This window comes from Felis catus, chromosome B3 (assembly GCF_018350175.1).
Source record: "Felis catus isolate Fca126 chromosome B3, F.catus_Fca126_mat1.0, whole genome shotgun sequence".
NCBI classification, from domain to species: Eukaryota; Metazoa; Chordata; class Mammalia; order Carnivora; family Felidae; genus Felis; species Felis catus.
The window spans coordinates 58,323,493-58,351,063 of NC_058373.1; the positions used below are offsets into that span (position 1 = coordinate 58,323,493).

General features: G+C 39.5%; 1 protein-coding gene and 1 non-coding gene across 2 annotated transcripts; one reads left to right on the forward strand and one right to left on the reverse strand.

Moving 5' to 3' along the window:
* Nucleotides 1-6,779: 6,779 nt before the first annotated feature.
* On the forward strand, nucleotides 6,780-22,776 carry GATM (glycine amidinotransferase). The gene is made up of 9 exons (XM_003987192.5): nucleotides 6,780-6,954; nucleotides 8,479-8,697; nucleotides 14,607-14,802; nucleotides 15,827-16,017; nucleotides 16,982-17,119; nucleotides 17,475-17,639; nucleotides 19,049-19,112; nucleotides 19,575-19,691; nucleotides 21,732-22,776. Exons 1-9 carry the CDS (start codon nucleotides 6,886-6,888, stop codon nucleotides 21,842-21,844), a joined length of 1,272 nt encoding a protein of 423 aa, XP_003987241.1. The 5' UTR covers nucleotides 6,780-6,885; the 3' UTR covers nucleotides 21,845-22,776.
* Nucleotides 9,496-9,586, reverse strand: TRNAK-CUU. Its single transcript is given in 2 exon segments — nucleotides 9,496-9,542; nucleotides 9,550-9,586. It is a non-coding gene; the product is annotated as a tRNA-Lys (tRNA).
* Nucleotides 22,777-27,571: the final 4,795 nt, after the last annotated feature.

Sequence of the window (27,571 nt, forward strand, 5' to 3'; positions counted from 1 at the left end):
AAACCTACATCCACACAAAACATTTGTACATGAATAACAGCATTATTTGTAGTAACAAAAAACAATACAAATGACCATCAACTGATGAGCAGATAAACTAAATGAGGTATATCTATATAATGGAATAGTATCTGGCCTTAAAAAGGAATGAAGTACTGATACATGCTACAATATGGATGAACCTTAAAAACATTCTAAGCGAAAGAAGCCAGACACTAGAGACCATATTTGTATGGTTCCATTTATATCAAATGCTCAGAATAGGCAAATCAATAGATAAAAAGTAGCTTAGTGTCTGCCAGAGGGTGGGAGGGGGAAGAAGGAGGAGTGTGTCTGCTAATGGGGACAGGATTTCTTGCTGGAATCATGAAACTGTACTTGAATTTGTGGTGATAGATGAACAAGTAAGTATGTGAGTACTTACATTCACATACTGTAAGTATGTAAAAAGCCATTGACCTTGTACTCTTTAAAAGAGTGAACTTTATGCTCTGTGAATTATATCTCAACAAAGTTGTTACTTATTTTTTTATTTAAAAAAAAATACTGGGGTGAGACCGCAAGAGATGCAGCTGTTTTTCCTGCCATATACTCATGGTATCAAGACACGAACAGATGGCGATGACCTTTGCCTTTTAGTTTAAGTTTAGTTAGGACCTAAAAGAGAATAGTGTTTACTGCTTTTAGATTCCAGAAAGGTATCTGAAGATTGATGTGAAAGAAATAATAAGATTCCTTGGAGCAGACTCTCGACATTCCTTCTTCAATATTCTTAAAGCCAGATGGGTTTGAGTGCTGACTTAAGCTGAGATTATTTTAAATACTTGGAAAGAGCTTGATTTCACTTAGTTGGAGTTACTGTTTTGCAGTTGTCATCTGATGAAAGAATCCACCTCTAAGACATGCTGGCCAGTAATGACCCAGATGTTGCCAATAAAAATCCTAAAAGGCTTTGTAAGAGAACTGGGCAGAAACTGCCTTCATAAGATTTTGCCACTCATTGGGTATGGAGGACTAGATTAGGAGGAGGAAGCAAAGATGTTTAGAGAGTTCCAAGCCTAAATGATTAGAAAAAGGTACAACCCTTTCTAGGAGGAAGGAGGAAGGGCTGGTGTGAGTTCCACTGCAGACAGACTGAGTTTGAGCTGCTGACAAAAATCCCAGTGTAGAAATAGCATTTTTAAAGCTGAGATTATCTAGTGACCATTGCCTTTAATTTCAGATGAGAAATCCCAGGCTGAATGAAGAGAAAATTGGTATCAGAGCTCCCAGGCTACCATTCTGACCTGCAGGTACTTGAAAATGTAGGTCAGGTACCCAGGATAGAAAGTGGTGCTAAAACTACTGGAAATCATCTGAATAGTGGGAATAGCTGAGGTTACGTGAGAGGATTTCCAGAGACATAAAGGATGCTGAAATCAAAGACTGTAAGATAGTTAGCAAAGAGGGAGGTCTGGTTATTCTAGTCCAGGCTTTCTGAGCAGCACCTCCTTCAGTGAAAGATTGATTGAGGACCCGTGTTGTGACAGGCACTGTGCTGGGGATATAGTAGTGGATAAAACAGGCTTCCCACCCAGTTGGAGTGAACAGTCCAGCAAAAGACAGACAGCTAAGAAGGCAATTCCAGAGCAGCAGGAGAGGTGCTGTGAGCTAGGAGAACACGGCGTTGTGGTAGCAAGCCAGTCCCGCAGAATTTCAGGGGCAGAAACTGGATTCCATGAGTTCACCTAGAGTTGAGCAGGCAGACAGAAAAGGGAGAACATTGAGAAGAGGAATATACTTTGAGAGCAAGGACTGAGTCACACCAGACTGTGAAGGATAAGCTAGAATACTGATGTAAAACTTTACAATGAAAGTTCCACCTTCCCAGCTCTGTCTGTCACTTGTGCTCAGCCTGAAGTGTGAACCCTTTCCCCATGTCAAGGTTTCCAGGAATGATAAGGTTGCTTAGTGAACTCAGAAGCTGGAGGAGGTGAATATTCTAGAAGGATATTCCATCAAAACCCATGAAATTATTCTTGTCCTCAATAGGCATCACCTTTTCAGGGACCAGAATATTCTGATTCCATCCTTAGAAAGAGCTGGATGAACAGACTCTGACAAACTGTGCACTCTGGCTTTCTTTTTAAAAGCTCCATTTTGACAATCACACCTCTGTAAATGCAGTCTTTGAAATATTTATTTGCTTAATAGGAAATTCATTCAAATGTTCAAAATTAAAAGTACAATAGGGTATGCAGTGAAAAACCTCCTTCTTGTCCCGTTCCACAGGGACCCAGGCCCTTGCCCTCCACACAATTTCTGTTATCACTGTTTTGTGTATACAGAGACATTTTATTGATGCAGTCCAATTACTACTTTTTTTTTTAAATAAACAAAAAATTTTTAAAGTAATCCCTACCCCCAATGTGGGGCTCACAACCCCAAGATCAAGAGTCACATGCTCTACCAACTGAGCCAGCCAGGTGTCCCCCAAATAATACTTTAAAAAATTACATCTTTCTTTTATTACATTCTAGTCATGAGAATATGTTGTAGTCATCTTGTTTGACTTGAGTAGTCCTATCTTTTTCTGATTTAATTTGAGAGATATCCTGTCCCCTAAACTATAAGTACAAATATCTCTCAGAAAGGCTGACTTCTGAAGATAGCTAATTTCATCCACCGTGTGTGTGTGTGTGTGTGTGTGTGTGTACGCCTGTATTACTAGTTTCACAGAGTACCCATATCTCTTAAGTTCTAGGAACATATTATGACTGCTTCCTATGCACAGATTCTGATGTTAACCATGACAATGAAATAATGAATTCTTACAATAGGCTCTTCTGTTGTTCATTGTGTTGACCCAAAGACTGCACTAGCTTTTTGGGTTTTTTTAATCTCAGGACACATTTCTCAAACTCTGTACTTCATTGGCTGGAACCAGGTAGAGCTGGGTATGGTCCACAAAGCAATGGTAATGAAGGAGAAATTGGAAAGCAGAATAATCTGCCATGCTTCTGATGAGTTTCCTATTCCTTGTCCTTTTATCCCTACATGACCCTAAATCATGCCTCTAGATTAACCTACAAAAGTATACTACTATTAGACATGAATATGCATAACCATTAATTATGAGACCACCAAGATCCTAAAATTATTGGTTCAATAAAAATAATTGGTGTTACACTAACCTATTGCCAAAGAAGGAGAAGAAGACAAGAGTTCACGGTCTATTCCATTTCTTCAGAAAAAAAAAAAAGCAGTATCTAAACACCAAGGAGTTGCCAGGTATCACCATCAATACTCTGGAGAGTTGGACACACAATATAAGATAAACAAACCAGTATGGAAGGCTTATGCTTCCCGTTGATCAAATCAATCTAAAAATTTTTACAGAATGTTTTCAAAAGCAATGCATATATCCACACATAAGAAAGAAAAAGAGAGTGAGTTAAGTGCTTTGGCTTGCTTTTATAGCAATAGGACTGGTTTGGGTGGCTTTATCCACAAACTTTCCCTTGGATTCCAGGGAGATTAGGATATGTTCTGTGGCTATGAGTCTTTCTTTTTTCTTTTCTTTTTTTTTAAGTTTATTTATTTATTTTAAGAGAGAGAGAGAGAGAGAGAGAGAGAGACAGAGAGCGAGAGAGAAGAGGGAATCCCAGGCAGGCTCCATACTGTCAGAGCAGAGCCCAACTCAGGGCTTGATTCCATTCACCTGAGCTGAAATCAAGAGTCAGATGCTTAACCTACTGAGCCACCCAGGCATCCCATGAAGCTTCTTTTATATAAACCTTAATGACATCTTGGCTTCATTATTTCCAGGCATTTCTAATTCTTACATCTGCAAAATTAGAAGTGTCTTTGATGAATGATATGAGGGTGTCCTCAGATCTCAAACAGAAATGGTGTACAGTAATGTCAATACCTTCTGTTATATGTACCTACTATACTTCAGCCTCTACTACAAAGCTGTATTCATCAGGACAGTATGGTATTGGCACAAAAACAGACACATAGACCAATGGAATAGAATAGAGAACCCAGAATTGTACCCACAAATGTATGGCCAACTAATCTTTGACAAAGCAGGAAAGAATATCCAATGGAAAAAAGTCTTTTTAGCAATGGTGCTGGGAGAACTGGACAACAACATGCAGAAGAATGAAACTAGACCACTTTCTTACACCATACACAAAAATAAACTCAAAATGGATGAAAGAGCATAGGAAACTATCAAAATCCTAGAGGGAAGGGGAAGGCAAAGGAATTAAAAGCAAGAATGAACTATTGGGACATCGTCAAGATAAAAAGCGTCTGCACTGCAAAGGAAACAATCAACAAAACTAAAAGGCAACCGACGAAATGGCAAAAGATATTTGCAAATGACATATTAGACAAAGGGCTAGTATCCAAAATCTATAAAGAACTCACCAAACTCCACACCCAAAAAACAGAGAATCCAGTGAAGAAATGGACAGAAGACATGAATAGACACTTCTCTAAAGAAGACATCCTGATGGCCAACAGGCACATGAAAAGATGCTCAACGTCACTCCTCATCAGGAAAATACGAATCAAAACCACACTGAGCTATCACCTCACTCCAGTCAGAGTGGCTAAAATGAACAAATCAGGAGACTATAGATCCTGGAGAGGATGTGGAGAAATGGGAACCCTCCTGCACTGTTGGTGGGAATGCAAACTGGTGCAGCTGCTCTGGAAAACAGTGTGGAGGTTCCTCAAAAAATTAAAAATAGACCTACCCTATGACCCAGCAATAGCACTGCTAGGAATTTACCCAAGGGATACAGGAGTGCTGATGCATAGGGGCACTTGTACCCCAATGTTTATAGCAGCACTTTCAACAATAGCCAAATTATGGAAAGAGCCTAAATGTCCATCAACTGATGAATGGATAAAGAAGATGTGGTTCATATATTCAACGGAATACTACTTGGCAATGAGAAAGAATGAAATCATGCCATTTGCAGCAATGTGGATGGAACTGGAAGGTATTATGCTGAGTGAAATAAGTCAGTCACAGATGGACAGATATCATATGCTTTCACTCATATGTGGATCTTGAGAAACTGAACCGAAAACCATGGGGGAAGGGAAGGGATAAAAAAAAAAGTTACAAACAGAGGAGGGAGGGAGCCAAACCACAAGAGACTTAAATACAGAGAACAAACTGAGGGTTGATGCGGGGTGGGGGAGAGGGGAAAATGGGTGATGGGCATTGAGGAGGGCGCTTGTCGGGATGAACACTGGGTGTTGTATGTAAGCCAATTTGACAGTAAATTATATTCATAAAAATAAAAAAAAAATAAAATCCCTTATTGAGGAGTACATCTCTGACCATTGCAAGTACATTAGAAAATTAGACTTTCTGCATTTAATTCCTGGGAGAGGTACTTTATAAATTTTGAGAAATATTAGAGATTTGCCAAAACCTTCACTAGAAGTGTGATGCCTTCATTAGAAAGGAGAAGGAATTTGGTTCCAGGTCACAAAGCAAGTTAGTAGCAGAGCTAAGATATGGACCTAGACTTACTGAATCCTTTCACCCTATTATCACATTTGGAGGCCTCCTTATTGTTAGAGCTGGTAAAATATTACCTCATATTCATATAGCTCTTAGGGCCACACCACGTTCCGCATGCACAATCTCTCCTTTTGGCCCCTTAACAACCCTGTGTACTAGGGACAATAAATGCAAGTGTTCTCCCTTTGAGGATAAGAAGATTGCTACTCAAGAAGACACACAGTAGTCTATTACAGAGTCAAGACGTGAACCCTGTTCTCCCAATTCCCTCTCCAGGGCTCTTTCTCCCCTGCCATCCTGCTTGTCTGGTGCCTTCCATCCGTGAGCTTTGGAAAACAAGTTTGAGACACCAGAGTTAAAAAGACAGCTTACTAAAAATAAATAATTAGATATTTTGTAGGTACAAAACAAAATTCTCAAATCTCTCTGATCCCTTTCCTGCTAGGTTACTTAAATGTTAAACTGAGTTCTCTAGTTTGCACTGTTAGGGAACTTTTCTAAAAAACGTATCCTAATCAAATTGAAACAAAAATTTAAATAAATGAAATGGAAGGGAAGACGAGACTGGAAGGGAGGACTACCTCCCTTATATCTGGCCCACTTTTGTCTCTGTTTTCATGATTGAGTTTCTCAAGCCAGGGGCACAAGGCCAACGACTATTTGAAACGTCCAGCATTCCCCCAAACACCGAAAACGCTCATGGGTGGAAAGTGCAGCACCCCGGAGAGTGGAGATAACCTGAGTTCCAGACTTACTCTTCTCCAGTCTCAGTCCCGGTGTTGCCCTAGGAAGCCACCTAACCTTTAGGTGGCTTCATTCACTGCAAAATGAGGGGACTGAGCAAAACGAGGGGACTGAGTCAGTGCATACAGACGAATTTAACCCTGTGACCGTATTTAACGCTTTACATATGTAATCCAACTGGGCACATTTAAGGTACTATTAAGTTTACTTCGTCAGAAGTCGCGTGCTGCTCCCCTTCCCCGACGCAGTGGTGGGCCTCCTTCGGCGGACACGGGTGGGGCTCGGTAGCTGAAGCCAGTTGGCCGATTGACAAGCTAAAAAAAGGCAAACACCGCGGGCTTGACCGGGTGCCACCGGCAGTCCCCTAACAGTTCCTACCTCGGGGCGGCCCAGCTCGCGGGCCAGAGCCACCGCCCCCCCCCCCCCCCCGGCCCCGCCACCTGTTCCCAGCAGCCAATGGGGCGCGCGGGAGGTGGAGGGGAGGGGCGAGACTACAAAAGGCAGAGGGCCGCGCGCCCCGACACCTCCTGCTGGCGAGCTCTCGGGAGGCTCGGACCGACGCGGCCGAGCACCGGGAACATTCCGCTCGTGGACCAGCCAGGCGTGGAGCGATGCTGCGGGTGCGGTGTCTGCGCGGCGGGAGCCGCGGCGCCGAGGCGGTGCACTACATCGGTTCTCGGGTGCGTGCGCCGCCCATCTCTGCCGGCGGCCGCGTGCGCGCCTTCCCTCACTTTCCCCAGCCGGCATTGCTTGACAATGGTCCTCTGCTGCCCTTTGAATGCTCAGCTTCGAGAGCCTTTGCTGGCTGCCGGGAGCTGGGCGGTGCCCCTGGGGAAGCGGGACACGTTTTAGGGCCACACCCCGTGGGCACAGTTGCTCTCTGCGCACCTCCGGCCACGGTGGCCGTCAATGCAGGGGGCACCGCCCTCCCACCAGCACTGGGTTCGCTCCAAGGAGCTTCCGGCCCGGGGTGAGGGGCTGGGGGTGACACGTGACTTTTCTTAATACAAGGATCGAGTTATTGGGGTGCAGTGCCGGGGGTGGGCATAGAGTTGGAGAGCCTTCGGGGAAATGCGTGTGATGTGGGTGGGCAGGAGAGGAGGCAAAGTGAGAATCTGGGAAGGAGAGGGAGCAAGCAGGCCCACTCCAAGAGGAACATGGAGTCCTGAGTCGAGAGAGGAGCAAGTTCAGTCTGTAGCCAGACTTTCTGCCGAGCCCCCACCCTCTTCTTGCCTGGTATGTAAGCTTGTGCTTGCAGACCCTCCCTGGCTCCTAGGACAGGAATAGCAGGGCAGTTTGGCTCCCTCCCGAAACTGCTTCCAGAACAGCTGTCACTCTCCCTCTTCCTTTGGTCCCTACCCTGGCTCCTCTCCTGCCTCCTTCCTAAGGCATTTAACGGAGTAGGATATAGATGGGAGGTTGGGGTGGGGCGGTGGGGGGGAGGGCAGTTGAAGTTTGCTCACTGGGTAAGGGACTCCCCTGTTCTAGATTTTATAGGCCCTGTATTTTCAAAAGTCTTTTTTGAAGTCCTTAGTTCTCCTTTCTTGTTGTTTACATTTGTGCTTGGGTTAATCCTTATCTTGGCTAGGATACTCTGGACCATCTGTAAAATGAAGCAGATGGCACTTGGTCATTGTCAGAATTGAAGTGCCAAAGAGTGTGAAGTGTGTGAGCAATGCAAAATTTAGTTTGAAGCTGATTATTCTGAAAAATAAGGTTGTGTATGCTTCTATATTATAACTTGGGGGGGGATTCTAATATTGATGACTTTTAATACTGAAGGGGAAAGGAGGCTACTTCCTCTAGCTGGACTTGGCAGGGAGATATGGAGCAGCTTTCTGTGGTTTTATAGGGATGGGGTGACCCATCATCTGCTGAAGGGTTGCTTAAAGGTTGATTAAAACTTGTTTGCAGAAATCCACTCTAAGATATAAATGGGGGGTGATCACTGGGGACAGAATCTTCTGAGTGGCTTTAAAGAGTTATGCCAATTAATATGATAGGTAAAAGGATAATGTACAAACAAGAAGGTAAAACTATGACCCCACTAGCCAACTATATACTACCTAACATCTTGGTTTACTTTCTCCTAAAGGGTTTTAAATGTCTATGTTATGCGGGGTTTCATTCCACCTCTACCTCCTCACCCCTCTCACCAAGTACTATATGGGACTATGTAATAATCTTTTCTTTGTTCTTGGAAGCTTGGAAGAACCTTAACAGGATGGGTGCAGCGAACTTTCCAGAGCACCCAGGCAGCTACTGCTTCCTCCCGGAATTCCTGTGCAGCTGACGATAAGGCCACTGATCCTCTGCCCAAGGACTGCCCTGTCTCCTCTTACAATGAATGGGACCCCTTAGAGGAAGTGATCGTGGGCAGAGCTGAAAATGCCTGTGTTCCACCATTCACCGTGGAGGTGAAGGTAAAGCAAGGATGTTCACATGTCTGAAGGGGGTTCACTCCTCACCTTGTGCAGGCTGGCTTCTGCTTCCATTCTCCTCTATAACTGCTTTCACTGCAGCCTACTCCACCCCTCTGAAATCCAGCCGTGATTTTAATTATCTTACTTGAAGTCTCTGCAAGTGTTTGATGCTATTTACACAAATAACCCCTTCCTTCAGATTCTGACAGACCTTACCTGGGGATGTAGTACTTTCACTATGCCTCACATCTTCCTGTCTGTAATGTTGGGTTTGAGCAGAATTTCACTCTGGCCCTCTTCTAGCTGTTCTCACAGCTTTGGCTCCTGCCTCCACTCTGGTCCAGATCTCTCTCCAGGCCAACATGTTAAATTCCTTGCTGGGTATTGCCATGGGACCTCACACCTGGCACATCTTGAGTTCAACTGCCAGCCACTCCTTCCTTTTCATTTTTGGCATTCCTCTTCACTCACGCTGAAACATCAAAGAATCACCTCCGATTTCTCCTTCAGTCAGGTCCTCCACATCCTTTTTCTAAGATCTAACCAGTCTTTTGTCAAAAGCAACCTTGCCTCCATCCCTCTGCTGCTCCCTTTGGTCAGGATCTCATCTACTGCCTATTGCAATTAACTCTTCATTGGTCTCCCTCATTTGCTTTTCTCTCCAAACCACCTTCCAGCTTCTATAAGAGTGAGTTTTTAAAATTTTCTTATAAGTGAGAGAGAGAGAGAGAGAGAGCATGTGAGCAAGAGAGAGGAGCAGAGAAAGAGAATCTTAAGCAGGCTCCATGCTAAGTGCAGAGCCTGAGGTGGGGCTTGAACCCACGACCCAGGGATCATGACCTGAGCCAAAATCAAGAGTCAGATGCTCAACCAACTGAGCCACTCAGGCACCCCTCAGGGTGATTTTTTTTAAACCAAAATTCAGTTATGTTGCTCATCCTGCTCCTATCATTCCTCTATTTCCCAATCTTCGACGTGTTCCCTCCCCCCCATACTGCTCCAGATAAAGTTCTCATGGTAATCAAGATCATTCACAATCTGGTTCTTATCTGCCTTTCCAGGACTCTCCATTTGAGTCATTGGTTCATCTTAGAGATGTGTTAGAAAGACAGGTTAGCAGATGCCCATTCCTATTTGGGTTCCTCTCTGCTCTAATATTTCACCCTGGTTTGCAGAAGACTGTAAGATAATGATACAAGCAGCCAAACTAGACTGTTCCCCAAACAATCCTCATGCCTTTGCTCTTACTCAGGACTCTTCCACCTATGTGCCTGTACCTCTCTTGTCTACAGATTTTTTTTCTTTTACTTTTTTTTTCTTTTTCTTTTTTCTTTTTGAGAGACAGAGAAAGAGAGATAGTTGGGGGGGGTAGAAAGAGGGAGACACAGAATCTGAAGCAGGGTCGAGGCTGTGAGCTATCGGCACAGAGCCCGATGCGGGGCTTGAACCCACAAACAATGAGATCACGACCTGAGCCAAAGCTGGACACCTAACCGACTGAGACACCCAGATACCCTTTTGTCTGTAGTTTAAACCTACCCCTCTTACTACCACATAGCTCTGATGGTACCTTCCACAAAGCCTTTCAGTGTTTCCCTGGCAACATGTAATATCTCTCTTTTAAAAACTCCTAGTGTTATCTGTGATATTCCTAAGGCCAGGCCTCTGTGGGTTGGTGTTCAGGTTGCATCCTGAATAAGGGAGTGCCATCCACAGTGCAGACACAACTTGAGCTTCTGTTAATAATGGGTTACAAATGTATCTTCAATGTACCTAAATTCTCCTTGAATATTTACATTTTTATTTATAACATGGATTAAGGAAATAAGTTCTGTTACATCATTATCATCATCCTCAGAAATGTTGCCTGCGGTATACCAGGGCTCCGAGGTATCAGCACATAAGAACTTGCTTTCTATTGAGACAGATAAGATGGTCATATAGAAACAAAGATTAAAGCTAAGTATCTTATGCTAACCAACTAACAGTTGAATTGAATGTCAGGAGAGCAACAACCAAATGCTGGATAGTTAGGAAGTCTTCTTGAAGAAAATGATTCTTTAATTAGACCTTGAAGACAGGGTAATAGAAAAAGTAATAACTTCTTCTAATTTTTATGAAACTACCTTTGGTTCTGATATTTGAAATTTGATGAACAGATTAATTTATGTATCATCCACATGTTTTAGAAAGGCGTGGTCTTTTTAAGTCTTTTCTTGCAAAGAAGTCCCATCCCTTAACCATTTTAATTGGGTGGAATTAAATTTCAAATTCAAGCAATAGTTTACCCTTTTACTTGTCTATGAAATTGTTGACTTCTGTACTATGTGATCTTATGAAAACAGACATGATTCTCAGACATGAGTTTGAGTTCTCTGTCATTTGTGGGAAGTGTAACAGGCTGAAGTCAGGAGACCAAGACTGAATTATGTATTTGATTAAAAAGCTTGATACTAGTCTTGGCTAATCAGCTCTTTGACCTTGCGCAAGATTCCACAAATTTCTGGGCCTCAATAAAGTGAAGATATTAAGAGGTTTGCTATCTACCTAACAAGATTAAACTGAAGGTAAAAGGTTACATGCTAAGTATTTCAAGGGACAAAATCACACTTCATTACTGTTGCATCAATTTAGTTTTACATTACAAAAGTAATGTAAATGTGATGATTGCAGATATTACTAGCTTTAGCAGTATTGATTTTATTCATATGTCTGGTTATTTCTGCTTTATGCCAGATACTGAACTAGGCATTGAGGGAGAGAATATTAAAGACATGCATGGCCCCCAGAAAGCAAGGCCTTAAGTAAGAGAGAAAGATGATTCAGATGTATTAATCAGTTTGGGAACAATGAAAGATAAAATTATGTATTAAACTGTTTGTTTATAGGCAATTAGAGCATAAGACATATTAGAAGACAAAAGGGCTAAAGAAATTTTATGGGAGTCAGGAATGTAGTCAGGGAGCACAGTTTTTAAAAGCTCTGAAGCATTTTATTCTGTAAAATATAATGAATACTTTCCATCAAATATGTAGTTTTTGTTTTGCTTTTGTCTTTTTTAAATAAAGCTCTTGAGAAAGAACCTTTTATAAAATATAAAGTCAGTCAAGGTTAATGTAATATAAGTTTGCACCTGGATACATAAGAAGTTTCTATTGATATTTCTTAGCCTTCCAAAGACAGTATTTAAAATTCATTTGGCAAACTCCCCTGAAGGGTTTTAGGCTCTGAAAATCTATAAAGTTTCTAGGAGTGCAGCCACATCTCTGCAAAGGATTATTAAAAACATCACATGCTAAGCATTTAATATAGTGTTTTTTATCTTGCAGACACTTGGTAAATGTTTGCTAACTCATTTAGCAGGGTTACAAAGGAAGTGTAAATAATTTCCAATTATCTCTTAGAAAATGTAATGCGCCTTGATCATTTGGACTTTGTCCAACCTTAGCCACAGTATTCATTACACAAGGAAACTCACACTTGTTCAAATAGCTGTTTTTCCCCAGGAAAGTTTAGTTTATATTTACCAAGGCAAGCTTCATTCTGCACAGTTACAAAGAATACTTTGGAATGTGTCTGGCAGGACAACATGGCTATGCGTCTGCTGTGACCCAGTGTTACATTTTCAAAGGCTTCTTGTCCTTTCGTGGACTGTAAGAGATGTGCCTGGCATGAGAAGGAGAAAGTGGTGAATGGATGAGTAGTACCACGATGTGTCTGAGAAGAATATAAAGAGTCATTATTATCCTCTCCTTCTAGTGGCTGCTGCAGGACTTCCTAGGAGAAGAAAACAGTGGAATGCTTTTGTTTTTAAAAAGAGTAGATTGATCTTAAAAAGTATGCAAGTTAATACTGATAATTTGATACTGATAATATTTTTCACAGGCCAGAAACTGAGCCTGTTGTTTTCCTATAGATCTTCAAAAGTAAAGCAAGTAACTAATCATTTCGACAAGGATTAGCAAACTTTTTCTGTATAAGGCCAGATAGTAAATATTTTAGGCTTTGCAGACCATAGGTTTCTGTCACAACCACTCAACTGTCAACTCTGCCAGTGTAGTACAAAAGCAACCCCAGGCAGTATGTAAATGAGTGAGTGTGCCTGTGTTCCCATAGAACTTGTATTTACTTAAAAAAAAAATCTGGCCATGGATTTTAGTTTGTCAACCCTTGTTTTAGAGCCTCACTGGCATGCTCCATGTTTGTTAAAGACATGTTTTTGAGATTCCTTTCCTTCTCAAGCAGGCTCAGCTCCAGCCTAACGGATATGAACTTACGTACCAAACTAACAAGAGGCTGGTCTGCCTCCATATGTGTGATATTTATCAGACTGAGGTGGAAATGGAAGTAGAGACAGAAAATCTGGAAGAGACATCATCTTTGACATTAATGACCCAGACATCTACACACTCTGTCTCATTATCCAGTTCCCTTCTTCATAGCACTTACCACTATCTGAAATTGTCTGATTTGTGATGGAAACCTTATCTGACATGATCAGGACTGGTGGTTAATCAGTTATATAAGGAAGTATTTTTTAAACTTAAAATATATCAATGTATATCACTTTGCCAATCTTTTGATGAAAGGCCAAGGTTTTTTCTTAGCATATGGATCTTCCGATTGGAATTCTACTTCATCTGTCTTGATAAATTACATCCATATACATCATCTACATTTCCCAGTGTATTTCTTTAAATTGATAACTTTGGCACATGCACAACAATCTGAATGAAGAATCCTTCTACATTTTTATATTTTTGGAAACCAATATTTTATAGTTGTTATGCCTACCCTAATTCATCAGTCATTTTTTATAAATTAAGCCTTTGTAAAGCATTTAACTGTTTTTCATTCAGTTGTCTCTTAAAATGCATATGACCCTTGGACACTTTCTAAATGTTAAGCTTTTTTTCAGCTGCCACAAGTGTGTGAATTCATTTAGCAGATCACTTTCTTCTATGACAAAAGGGCTTGAAGCAATATGAGAACTTGGATAGACTGGGGAGGGGAGAAGTGTGATTGTGGGGGGACATGTCTGCAGGGAAGGATAGGAGTACCAAAAGTAGACTTACACTGCTGTACCATATTGCCAGGTGCTAATTCTGTTGAATGAGAAAATCAATAATGGGTTTTTAAGAGAAACAAAGAATGCTTGAGAGCATGTCCCTAATTTTAAGGGGGCAGTGTTCTATTTTCCCACAAAATATCTTGAAGTGCTGTTTTCTAGATAGAATTCTGGGATGCATGGATAGCATAGTTTTATCTAAGTACAAATATACTTTTGTTCTCTTATGCTCTTTTGTTTGTTCTCTTGATTTCATTGAGACTAACAGAGCACCTGGGTCCTGTGTTGTCTCTGAAGCTTATAAAAACTGGTCCAAGAAGATTCCAAGCCCATCTGAGGGCAGACATGCTGTGAATGGTAGGGCATGAGATTTCAGGCAAAGAGAGCAAAAGGTCTCAAAAAACATCAAGGAAATTTAGAATTTTTTTTTTAATTTTTAAAAAATGTTTATTTATTTTTGAGAGACAGAGCACAAGCAGGGTAGGGGCAGAGAGAGAGGGAGAGAGAGAATACCAAGCAAGCTCCATACTGCCAGCACAGAGCCCAACGTGGGGCTAGAACTCACAAACAGTGAGATCATGACCTAGGCTGAACTCAAGAGTTGGCCACTTAATCCACTGAGCCACCCAGGTGCCCCAGAAATTTAGAATTTTTCATTCAACAAATACTGGGTTTTTTCCTAGAGAGGCAGTGTGCTCAGTACTGGGGATCCACACTAAACAAGACATGGTCTTTGTCTCATTGCCACTAAGTTATACAAATCATTGTTCACTGCCTATGCCCCTATCATGAGTTGTATTTTTCTCCTATAAGTATTACACTTAATTTCTTCTGCTTCTAGGCCAACACATATGAAAAGTACTGGCCATTTTACCAGAAGCACGGAGGCCATTATTTTCCCAAAGATCATTTGAAAAAGGCTGTTACTGAAATTGAAGAGATGTGCAATATTTTAAAAATGGAAGGAGTGACAGTGAGGAGGCCTGACCCCATTGACTGGTCGTTGAAGTATAAAACTCCTGATTTTGAGTCTACGGGTAAGTGATGTTGGACACCTAAACTGCTAGTCTTAATTTATAATTTCTTTCTTAATATGTAAGGAGAAAACTCAGATAATTTCTCAGAGATTCCTTTCTTTTAATAATCCTTAGAAACTTTAGAGATTGTTTAGGAACAGATTGGTTCTTTTTGATACGATTGAGATGTCCATATTCTAAACTCCATTATAAATCAGAATCTTCTTAAAAGAAGTTTTTCTAAACGCTGTGGTCATTTCCTTTCATAAGAATGGTGGATTCCATTTAATTTTCCTCAAGTACAGAAGTTGGGGGGGGGGGGAACAGAAACATTCCCATTTTAGTTTTAACTGGCATTGCTACAAGACTGTTCTTGTGCCTGAGTTCAGTGTTCTAATTTACAGTTCTAGAAATGGTCCTTGGCCCAATTTTTATCTTGTACTGATATTCCATGAAGAACTCTGTTTCTGTGTAGTAAGAAAGGAGCTTACAAAAGTGTGAAGACTTGGTGGTTCTAGATCTCTGAACAAGGACCTTATTACTTCATTTCTTTCCTTCTTTCCTCCCTTCCCTCCCTTCCCTTCCCTTCCCTTTCCTTCCTTCCTTCCTTCCTTCCTTCCTTCCTTCCTTCCTTCCTTCCTTCCTTCTTTCTTTCTTTTCTTTCTTTCTTTTCTTTCTTTCTTTCTTTCTTTCTTTCTTTCTTTCTTTCTTTCTTTCCTTCTTTCTTTCTTTCCTTCCTTCTTTCTTTTTCTTTCTTTCTTCTTTCTTTCTTTCTTTCTTTCTTTCTTTCTTTCTTTCTTTCTTTCTTTCTTTCTTTCTTTCTTTCTTTCTTTTTTTCCTAGCTTTGCCATCCCCACACAGAATGTTCACGATAACACTATAGTATATATCACTCCATATATTTTTCCACTTGCATAGAAACATACACATACACATGCATATAGGTTTTCTGTAATTTTTTGTTTAACCAAAAACTGGGATTCTATTACATAGACTTTTCTGTCTTGCATTACTGGGGTTGTTGTGGAACTTTTTGGTCTGATAGGTTTATATGGTGCGATGCCTCGAGATATCCTGATAGTTGTGGGAAATGAGATTATCGAGGCTCCCATGGCATGGCGTGCCCGCTTCTTTGAGTACCGGGCATACCGGTCAATTATCAAAGACTACTTCCACCGTGGCGCCAAGTGGACAACGGCTCCTAAACCAACAATGGCTGATAAGCTTTATGATGAGGTAAGACCCTAATTATAGGTGAGCCTATTAGTAAATTTCTCAATAATCCACAGAAAATGAGAGAGATTCTCTGATACCTTGTATTTAGTATTCATTTCAGAAACTGAGAGCATCACCTACATTTAAAAAAAATGATGATTTTATGATGAAAATAAGATAAATAATATTATGACAATAATAGTAATTGTAATAATAGCTAATACTTATCTGGTGCTTACTGTGTGCTAGGCCTTGAGCCAAGTGCCTTTATACATCCTCAGTCCTATTTATTCTTCACAAACCCTCTGAGGAAGTAGCATCAATCATTCCCTTACCGGGAGGATAACTTGCCTATAGGCACACAGCTATTCATTGGTGGAAACAAAAGTCAGTATAGTGAACTCCATTCTCTTTTCCAGAAAAACAGTTTGGTTTACAGGCCAAATTCACAGTAAAAGGAAGTATATGTCCCTTGTTAGCTCATTTATTATTTGATCATTTATAGAAAGAAAACAAAATTAAAAATTCTGTTTAAAGACAAATAAGTTGTGAATTCATTCCACCACACCAAATCAAATTTGGCAGGGATGCATGGCATCTCATTTTATGGTATGAGTTAGGCTCAGGACCAAATTCCTTTTCTAAAAGAACAGAATGACTTCATCCTGTTGAGTTTCAATATTGTAGATAGCTACACAAATCAATGCATGGGTCACGGAATATTTTCAGAACCATTACTACCTCTGTGCCACTAGCTTCTAAGTATCAGGAAATTGCTGCCATGCCTAGTTTTTGGTTTTTATTGTCAGTTTGTTTTGATTTAGTTAGCAGGGGCCTACATCTTCCCCATGCATGTTTTAGTCTAAAACAGGAAGTAGTATTTTGGGAAATGATGATGTTTAATTAATTTTCTTGTAATGAATGCCCCATAAATACTTTCCTTATGAACCAATTCATTGTATGTATTCATTCTTGTTCCAATCAGAATTACCCTATCCATTCTGTAGAAGACAGACACAAATTGGCTGCTCAGGGAAAGTTTGTGACGACTGAGTTCGAGCCATGCTTTGATGCTGCTGACTTCATTAGAGCTGGAAGAGATATTTTTGCACAGAGAAGCCAGGTCAATAAAAGCTGCCTCTTAAATTTCACACTTTATTATTATACCTTTAATTTATTATTTTATTACATTATTTACTTATAAATTATTGTATTTATTTATTTTATGAAAATATTTCATCTTAAATATTTTTATTTTATCTTTTATTAGTTTTTATTTTTTAAAGTTTATTTATTTCAAGAGAGAGAGCATGAGAGTGGGGCTTGATCTCATGAACCATGAGATCATGACCTGAGCCGAAATCAAGAGTCGGACACTTAACTGACTGAGCCACCCAGGTGCCCCCATCCTAAATATTTTTAGTTATCTAAATACAGAACCAAATCTGTATAGATTTAGGTCTTCCTTTCATTTTTAGGTTACAAACTATCTAGGCATTGAATGGATGCGTAGGCATCTTGCTCCAGACTACAGAGTGCATATCATCTCCTTTAAAGACCCCAATCCAATGCATATTGATGCCACCTTCAATATCATTGGACCTGGTCTTGTGCTTTCCAACCCTGATCGACCGTGTCATCAGGTAAGGACATTCTTAAAACTCTGGAAAAGCAATAATCTAGCAACTGACGTAATTACCACTTCTATTTTAAGTATTTCCATAGCTTCTAATTGTTCTAAATAACAAATTCAGCAATGCTCAACATTATGATGATCAAACATTGGATTGCCTATGGTGGATTCACTACAAGATATCCAACACTCACAAATGTACACTGTAGCCATGATAATTAGCGTAGTGTCATCAGACTTTGACTTTACTGCTTGCTGCTTTCAAAGCCTCAAGTTTGTGTGTCTGTGTGTTTTTATTGAACAGTGTATTATCCCCTAACTTGCAGCCAAGAGGCCACAGAAGCTAAGTTGCAAACAGAATGGTCCCTGCATGGCTGGGCAATGCCACGGGGCAGAGGGTGTCTTCCTCCCTCTCCAGTGGGTCAGGACCCCTTTGGCCAGCCCCACCTTGCAGGGAGGAGCAGAGCTGTTGCCCTGCATCTGGTCTGTCCCTGTCACCTGCAGCCTCCTACTTCTACTTGCCCCCTCCTACTTCCATTTGGGTGGTGAGTGTTATTTGGTAGGTAGGCTGCAGTACACCACTATTTTACCATGTCACTGTTCATTTCTTTTTTTTTTTTTATTTTAATAGAGAGAGAGAGAGGCAGGAAAGGGGCAGAGAGAGAGGGAGAGAGAGAGAATCCTAAGCAGGCTCTATACCAGCACCCCTAAGCCCAATGCGGGGTTTAAACTTACAAACCATGAGATCATGACATGAGCCAAAACCAAGAGTCGATGCTCAACTGACTGAGCCACCGAGGTGCCCCTCACTGTTCATTTATATTCCATAGGTTTATATCAATGACCAAGATTATTTACTTGTTTCATTTTTAATATAATTTGTTGATGTACTAAGTGAGTATATGACCATAGGGATGACTAGGTTATAATAGGTCACTAAGGATAATTATGGTTTGGGAGTACATCCATAACATCTGTCTTCATGCCATGGTCATAGATACAAAGTGATGGACTATGGGTTTACCATAGTCACATTTTTGTTTTCTTATAACTAAAGAGTTAGGAAATATTTTCATTTTATTTAATGGGAATTTTTCACAGAAAGTATCTTCAATATTTTAAGATCTCTGAAACTTGAATAAAGCATTTTTAAAAGCTTTACCATTTCTGTTACTTTTTTTTTTTTTTACCTTTAACCTGGCAATAGGGGGATTTTATGCACATTTTTAATTGGGCTTCAGACAAAATCATTTCAAATGTTTGAAAATTTAAATTTCTTTATTTTGGCAATTGAAAAGACAGCATCTCAAAAAGAGTTATTAATCACAAGGGCTATCAGAGATTAAGAATGATAAGAATAGCATATGTGGATTTAAACTTCTTTGGGGTTTATTTTTTGTTTGTTTTTTGGTCTTGCAGATTGATCTTTTCAAGAAAGCAGGATGGACCATAGTTACTCCTCCAATACCAGTCATCCCAGATGGTATGTTTACTGTTATACACTCACAGACCAACATGAGTACTTCATTGACTAAGGACCTTTCATCTATAGACAGCAGCCCAAATTTTAGCACTTTAGTGAAAATGTTTCCCCAGGAAGGAGCAAACTAGCACTTGGGCCTATAGGTACAAGAGAAAGGCTGGGATTTATATTTTCAACTTCTTCCATAGAAACTGAAAGCAAGAAGATGGGAAAAATCAGTATAAAACATCACATAAAGCAAGAAATGAATTTTTAAAGAAAACAAGGTGAAATCCAAATGTGTAATGGGTATAGATTGAATCATAACATTTATTGACAAATTCTCTTAAGATTAAAATAAAACTTCTCAGGGAAAGTGAACTACTGAAAGAATGCAGTTCACTTTAATATTCTTTACTTTGGAATCCTTGCTTTAAACAAAAATGGTAGCAGACATGATTTAACAGTTGTTGCTGTTTTTAGATCACCCACTCTGGATGTCATCCAAATGGCTTTCCATGAATGTCTTAATGCTAGATGAAAAACGTGTCATGGTGGATGCCAATGAAGTCCCAATTCAAAAGATGTTTGAAAAGCTGGGTATGTATGGTAAATGAAACATGTTGTCATACATGAAAGTGTTAAACCAGAAGAACTGAAGAAATTACATTGGTAGGTCTGGTTCAATTTCTGTTCCTTTTGGAGGTATCAAGTTATTATTTCACACATGCACAGTATTTTTAACAATCATAATCTCAAAAGGTTGGAGCTGCATTCCAGTCTTCTCAGACACCCCCTTAGCAAGAAGTTTATCAATCTTCTATGATTTATCTAACCTCCTGGTGCCCATGTATGAAGAATTACTCCTTTGAGATGAGCATATAGATTATGAAGTCCTTCCACAAATAAGAGATTGAATTATTAAGGGTCCTTTAAAAGTAATTTAATTGTCATTACATATTTTAAAGGACTTATAAGGGTACAGATACAGATGTGATTCATATGTGTGATAAGCACAATGAACAAAGTAATGACATGCAGTAGAGGGTGTCAGTAAATCATTCAGCTTTTTTTTTAAAGAAATTACTGATGCTTTATTTTATTTTTATTTTTTATTTATTTATTTTGAGGGGGGAAGGGCAGAGAGAGAGGTAGAGAGAGAACCCTAAGCAGGCTCTGCACTGCCAGCATAGAGCCCGACGGGGGGCTCGATCCCGTGAACCGTGAGATCATGACCTGTGCTGAAATCAAGAGTCAGATGCTTAACTGACTGTGCCACCCAGGTGCCCCTTTGAAATAAGAATCAGTTTTTGCTTGGGTGGGAGTTTACCTATCCTGATATTCAAAATTTAAAACAGTTATTCTAACACTATTGAGAAAACTGTTGAAAGAAAGGATGTTCATATGGCTATTACATAGAGTACAGAAGTATGTGTTTTTATCACTCTTCACATAAATGATGTATCCTAAGTGTCAAATAAAGCCAGGCAGTATATACTTGTTGAAAGTGAGTCATGTTTTAATTCGTGTCTCATATTTCAGGTATACTACTCAGAAGAAAGTATTTGCCCCTTTGACATATCCCTCTTTAATGTGGTATCTGTTCAAAAGGATTGGCCTGTCAATTGCAGATTGATCCCAATCAAATGATTTGATGTCTAATGCTATGCCACTTTTTTTATGGCTTTCATTAAATAGCTCAACTGCTTGGGTTCAGTTTCTTTGTCCATTAAGATTTTATTGTTTCTCAATATAAAATACTATTAAGAACCAAATATATGATTTATAATTTTATTTTATAATTTTAGGCACAGGTAACTTGTTAAAGCAAACTTTATCAAGCAACTGGATCCTCTCCAATTCAGGATGAAAATGGCTCTAGCCATCTGAATAAGACAGATATGTCTGTCTATCAGGACACATACTTGTGTTTAAAAGCCTACTCCTTACCCAAGCCCACTCCTTACCCCTTCGAAACCCTATTCTTACTCTCCAAAACCCTGCCCAGTCTCACTTTCTTAGGAAAGTCTTTTCTGATGGCTCCTGCTGCCTTCCTTCCCTAAATATACCAGTGGACTCTTTTGTGACTCTATAGCTATCTTTCCCCTCAAAATAATGAGTTTCTTGAGGGAAGAGAGTAGATTTTCTTTTTAAAACCCCATTATACTGAACACAACAGATTTCTTTCTAAATACCACTGGTTGACTAGGCCATGCACATCATAACCACATCAGTATAAATGGTGCCAGATTAAACTAATTGTCTGAGTGGATTTGGTACCTGTATGACCATACAACCCAGCATATTAAAATACAAGCTCTGTTCCGTTTTCTTAAGGTGACCTCATAAAGTTAATCCTGTCAGATACATCCACTTATCCAACCTGTTGACTTGTGAATTGTCAATAGAATGAAATAGACTTCACAGTCACTGCTGACTTTCTGGTGAAGATTTTGTATTAGCAGTGGAATGGATTAGATGAAATAGAATTGGTGACAATACAGTTGGAAGACTGTTTGGGGTTGGGATAGATTTGAGGATTAGAGACACAGGATTCCTACCCATCTTTAGGCTTACTTACTATAGGAGAATCTTCATGGGAGTCCATCTAACTGACCACATGTCTCTCTTTTGATGCAGGTATCAGTACTATCAAGGTTAACATCCGTAATGCCAATTCCCTGGGAGGAGGCTTCCACTGCTGGACCTGCGATGTCCGGCGCCGAGGCACCCTGCAGTCCTACTTTGACTGACCGGGCCTGACAGTGCTTGCGACTTGGCCTCAGATAAATCTAGGAAGCTTAGGGATAAGGTTGATTCTCCCACTTTAAGAAGTGCATGAACTGTAGTGCTTTAAACAATCATATCTTTAACAGGGGTCTTAAGCCTGGTTTATTTTTATTACTTTTCTTTGATATAAGGAAGATAACTTGTGCTAGGTCTTACTCTCTACTCCTAAATTTATTTACAATTTGGCTTCAAGTATAAACATTTGGTGAATGTGTATTAAGACAAAAATTAGTCATTTCAGTAACTTGGCCACTAATATTTAACCATCTACCTCTGTTTTTAATTTTCTTTCCAAAAGGCAGCTTGAAAAGTTGGTCCTAATCTTCATTATTTTTTTCCTTTTTTCCAGACTTGTGAATGTTTGTATCACTTCTTTTTTCTAAATGAGAGAAAGACTTAGAATGTATACAGATCTTAAGCAGAAACAGATAATTGTCTCTTTTTTCTAATAAGGAATTTTAGTAATTAAAAAATTTTCATCTTTAAAAGATAACCTAGACTATGCAAACATTTTAAGTGAATTTCCCATAAATGTTTTTAATATTCTTATTTCAACATTGGTAATATTTGCTACTAAAAGCATTTTCATAAAACTTACCTCATTTCAAGTGATGTAGTTTAATCCTTTTCTCTGTCCAAATTTTACAGAAATATTTAGTGCAATAGGTTATAACTATCAGTTCCAATTCTAAATTTTGCTATCCAGTATCTAGTGGATACATTGCTTCTTTGATAATCTAAGCTTGGTTTACAGATGTGAAAATTATTTAAAGCACAGACTTTAAAAGCATTAAAAAAACTAATGGAGGTAAAACCTACATGCAATGTAAAATAATTTTAATGTTGGGTTGTACATGTATTTTTATTCTAATAAACTTTTATGTTACAGAATTGATTCCATTAGAGTTTAGCTTTGGTTTAATTATTTTAAGCCTAACTAAATTATAAGAATGTGCCTTTAGGGACATAATTCTAATGCTCTGAAATAACATATTTATCCCCGGTAGATAATTTAAACCTAATACTTATATTCAGAAATGTTTAGTAGAGTCAGATTTCATTCATTCAAAAATATCTGAATATCTTCTGAATATAAGGGACTAATCCTAGCCCTAAAAGTCTCTGTTCTCAAGATGCTAAATGTCTTGACTCATGACAAATCTGGGGGGTGGGAGGGTGGGCAAGATGTACTCTGAAGTGAGTCATAGGTTTCAGCCTTGCTGGTGCCAACAGCGTAGGCTCCTTTGTGTTTTGCTGTCCTTTTTCATCCACCACAGAAACACCTATCAGTTCTGTACTTGGACTGAGTAAGAAATCCATCTGATCCTGTAGATTGACGCACACCTAGGGTATATATTCCCAGGTCTAAATACCACTCAGCAGTTCTATTCCATACCTCTCCACATTATCCTCCGTGGCTATTCCAGACCTTCACGGTGTTCTCTTATCTGATCTTAATGTTTCATTTCTCATGGAGAAAATAAAAGCTATCAAGTGTCAGTTCCCTCAGCTTTCCTGCCCCAGTCCCCTTCAGATTTATTTGTGATTTGCATTCACTGGTTAAAGTCCTTTCTCTCCTCGCCTTTATGGCTCAACTTCTAAAGGGAAAGGTCAGAACTTCATCTCCTCACTGTCTCTGCTTCTCAACCCTCTACAAAGAGACACTTTTTTCACTTCTGCAGAAAACGAGGTAAACCTTCTGACCAGGTCCAACCTATATGACTATCCTTTGACTGCAGTCTTTCCTTCAGGAATTTGCTTTATCAGTTATCATCATTTATGTAACTCCAGCTTCTATGTGTGTATGCTTGTTATTTTATCCTCTCAGCAAATAGTCATACTGAAAATAATTTCAAAATAAAAATGATTCCTCTGGCAACTTCAGTTTCTTTAAAGCTAAGCTTCTAGAAAGAATTTATCTACAATCTCTACTTTTTCACCTTTTATTTACCCCTTAATCTTCTGCTGTCTGATTTCTACCTTATCACTGCAATGTACTAATACCCCTGACCTGACCTCTCAAGTGCTATTTCTAGTGGACATCAGTCAGGTCTTACGAACCATTCCTTTAAATGTTTCTCCTCATTTGGAGTTTTGTGATACCTCTCTCTCTCTCTCTCTCTCTTTCTGATTTTCAAACTCCATCACTGGATTGTCTTCTTCCTACCCTTAAGAGGCCCTGTCCTTGAGCCTTTTCTCCTCTCCTAGGTCCTCCTGGTGATCTCATCTGCACACAGGCCTTCCCCTCCCACATATCCCCTAATAACCCCCAGGGGCTATGTAGACATGCCTGCACTCTCTAGTCTAGACCTTAACCTGAGCTCTAGGTCCTGTTCTCAGTGGTCTGTGGACATTATCTGAATGTGTAAAGGTATCGCAGGCACAACACAATTAATCACAACTGACTCAGTTGACCAAACCTTGACTTGCCTTCTTCCTCATCTTGTCCTTTTCATTGGCCTTTTGCATTGTTATTAAATAAAACAATTATTTCAATAAAGATAGCTCAATTGAGAAGTTTAATAAAATCTCTATTTTAGATCCTATGATGCTGCTTGTGGGTGTGCTGTCTTGTCAGGGTTGTGGAGGAAAACAGAAGCAGCCTTGTCTCCATCAGTGCTATCAGATTTCCTTTTCTAGCCGCCATCTACCACTCCTGCAACACAGTGGCTTCTCTGTGACCTGTAGCAGGCAGAAGGGCCACCATCTGCTGCTACAGATGTCAGATTTCCAGATCATGCCAACAATTTTGGATTACCACTCTTCTTGGGGAATCCCAATCCCCTTTCTAATTCACTGTCTAGAGGAAACAGCTATGCATATTAGGACAAACCAATTGTCACAAAAAATGAACTTAATTTCAAATACAAAAGATGACGGGTGCCTGGGTGGCTCAGTTGGTTAAGCGTCCGACTTCGGCTCAGGTCATGATCTCATGGTCCGTGAGTTCGAGCCCCACGTCAGGCTCTGGGCTGACAGCTCAGAGCCTGGAGCCTGTTTCAGATTCTGTGTCTCCCTCTCTCTCTGCCCCTCCCCCTTCATCCTCTGTCTCTCTCTGTCTCAAAAATAAATATTTAAAAAAATTTTTCAAATACAAAAGATGAATATTGATGCTGTAGAGCAGGTCTGGTTCCAAATACAAAGCAAGCTATAACTTTTGGGAATAGCCTTTTTATAATAAAGCTCATGGATCTGACAGTTACAGTGTGTTAACTTGTTTCTACACAGGAACATCACCCAATGGTTCAGGAGAATGTAAAAACACACTACCTCAGAATTTTTTGGTCAACTTTTGGGATGCATAGGATCTCTTTTTTTTTTCTTTTCTTTTTTTTTTTTGTGAGAAATTAAAATAATATAAAAATACTCCATTTCCATCACTTAGCACACTAATAGTAACAATTAAATGGGGTTTGATTGCTAAAGATTCATCAGACTCAAAATTACAATGCTTATAAATCTATGGTTTGTTGCAGGAAAAGGACACAATAGAACAATAGCATTAAAGTAAGGATGTACATCACAGTCAAAGGTTACCTCACAGCAAAGGGTTCAGGGCAGCCAAGCCCAAGTTCCAATTGTAATCCCTCTGTAAGGGGCTGTCTCAACACTTTCTCTCAGATCAGAAACCAGCAATGTGGATAGGGACCATCTCAGAACCAAGAAGTACAAGATGGAATCTCAACCTGGGTTTCTCATGTGCTTGTTATGTAACTACTTCCAGTGACAGAACCCTGTGGGTGTCTTAGACCAGGTGCAAATCATCAGTTTTACTATTATCAATAAATAATGCTAACAGCTTGCCCTGAAATTCTTCCCACTCCTGGTTACAAAGTACCACTAATAATCTGTAGATTTTATGCCTTGATCAGATGTCAGTGTCGTGTGAGTACATTTCATGTGTTAGTAAAACAGCTCAGGCCAATTTCAGGCCCACAGGAATTAACCCTCACAGTAGAGTCTATCCACCTGATCCATGCTCAAGACTTTTTAAGAACAAAAATAATCACTCACAGTTTGAGAACGATCATTTGCCTTACAATACCTCATAATCGAACAGACAATGAAAATGTACATAATCCATGTATATGGATTTACCATATACCTGAACCATCCCAAAATAGCAGCATAAACTCTCATATTTTTAAACTAACTTTACAATTTGTTTGTCTACCTGTTCTGTAGTCATCTGTATCTTATGGCATGTATCAGTTGAGAGATTAAGGAACTTTAATTGATCTATTATTGTTCAGGTCAAAATTTTCTTCAGGCCAGTTCTCTTCCACAGGGACAATGTCCCGAGGGACATTTAAATTCATTTAAATTCAATCTCCCAACACATTTGATAGTCAATATCAGTATTATTGTAAGTTTTATTCACTCCTATAATATTAATTTACCTAATTATCTAATGGAAATCTACCTTTAATGTCCCTCATGTTAAATTGTAAGACACAAAGCTCTAATTTTGGATCAACTCTTCAATCATTTCTTACTCCCTCATTTTTTAGAGTGGATGTTTTAATTGTCTATTCCAATTTTCTATTGTTCCTTTACTTTGAGGGTTAAAAGTAATATGATAAGCTTATTGAATGTGATGTTTTTCTGCCCACTGTTTCACTGTACAGGCAGTGAAGTGAGTGTTGTGATCTGATCTGATGAAATGTAGCTAGGACAGCCAAACTGTTACTTCTCCAGAACTGAAAATTCTGCTTTTCTTGTTGGCAAATAAGGCCATTTTTATTATGAGTTTTAGCATCAGCAGGAACCAAGTAAGTAAATCCTTCTCAGAAAGCTCCATAGTCAACTCTAAAGGGAAAATGGGTACTTGCTTCTGAAGATAAGTTCCTCCCATGAGAACTCACTGTAGCATGCTCCATTTGCATTGTAGGATGGACCTTCTTTGGGTGTTGTCCTCCTTGTTGGAGCACTTTTCTGACATTACCCATGACATACCATGACATGGAGCACTTTTCTGACATTACCCATTCAGGTCTTAAAATAATCTCATATCTTTCAGTTATTGGAGCTGTTTCATAAATGACCAATAACAAGCCTGTAACTATCTTTTAGAAGGAGTACACTGGAGAGTAACATTTGGTGCTTTTCTGGTTCCAAAGTCCAGAGAGCACCATTGATCAGTGGCTATGGGCTTTTGCCAGAGACTCCAGCTGACATGAGTACAGGCAGAACATTTCTAATTTTATCTCAACATTAGGATCATATAGTCCTAATGGGATAATTTGAGCTACAGCCTTTTGCAGTTCTCAGAAGCCTTGTTGCTATTCAGAGCCTCAATCAAATACAACCTTTTCCTGGGTAATTTTAAGATTTAAGGTAACAGTATTTATCCCTAAGTGAAGGGTATGATTTTTCCAAAATCCAGATAGGCCCATAAAATGTTGGACTTCTAATTTAGTCTGAGAGGTGGGAAGCAACAACAATTTCTTCCTAGTTGTCTGTGGTATACTACAAGTTGCTCCAGGTCAGACAATCCCCCTGAATTTTACACTCTGTGGGGCCCTGGATTTTTTTGGAGTTAAATTGATCATCCCCAATCAGTCATATGATTTTCCTCAGTTTCTGAGATAATAACAGTATCACCAAAATAGTGTTTTGAAACATTGTCTGGAGCACCTGGGTGGCTTAGTTGGTTAAGTGACCAACTCTTGATTTTGGCTCAGGTCATG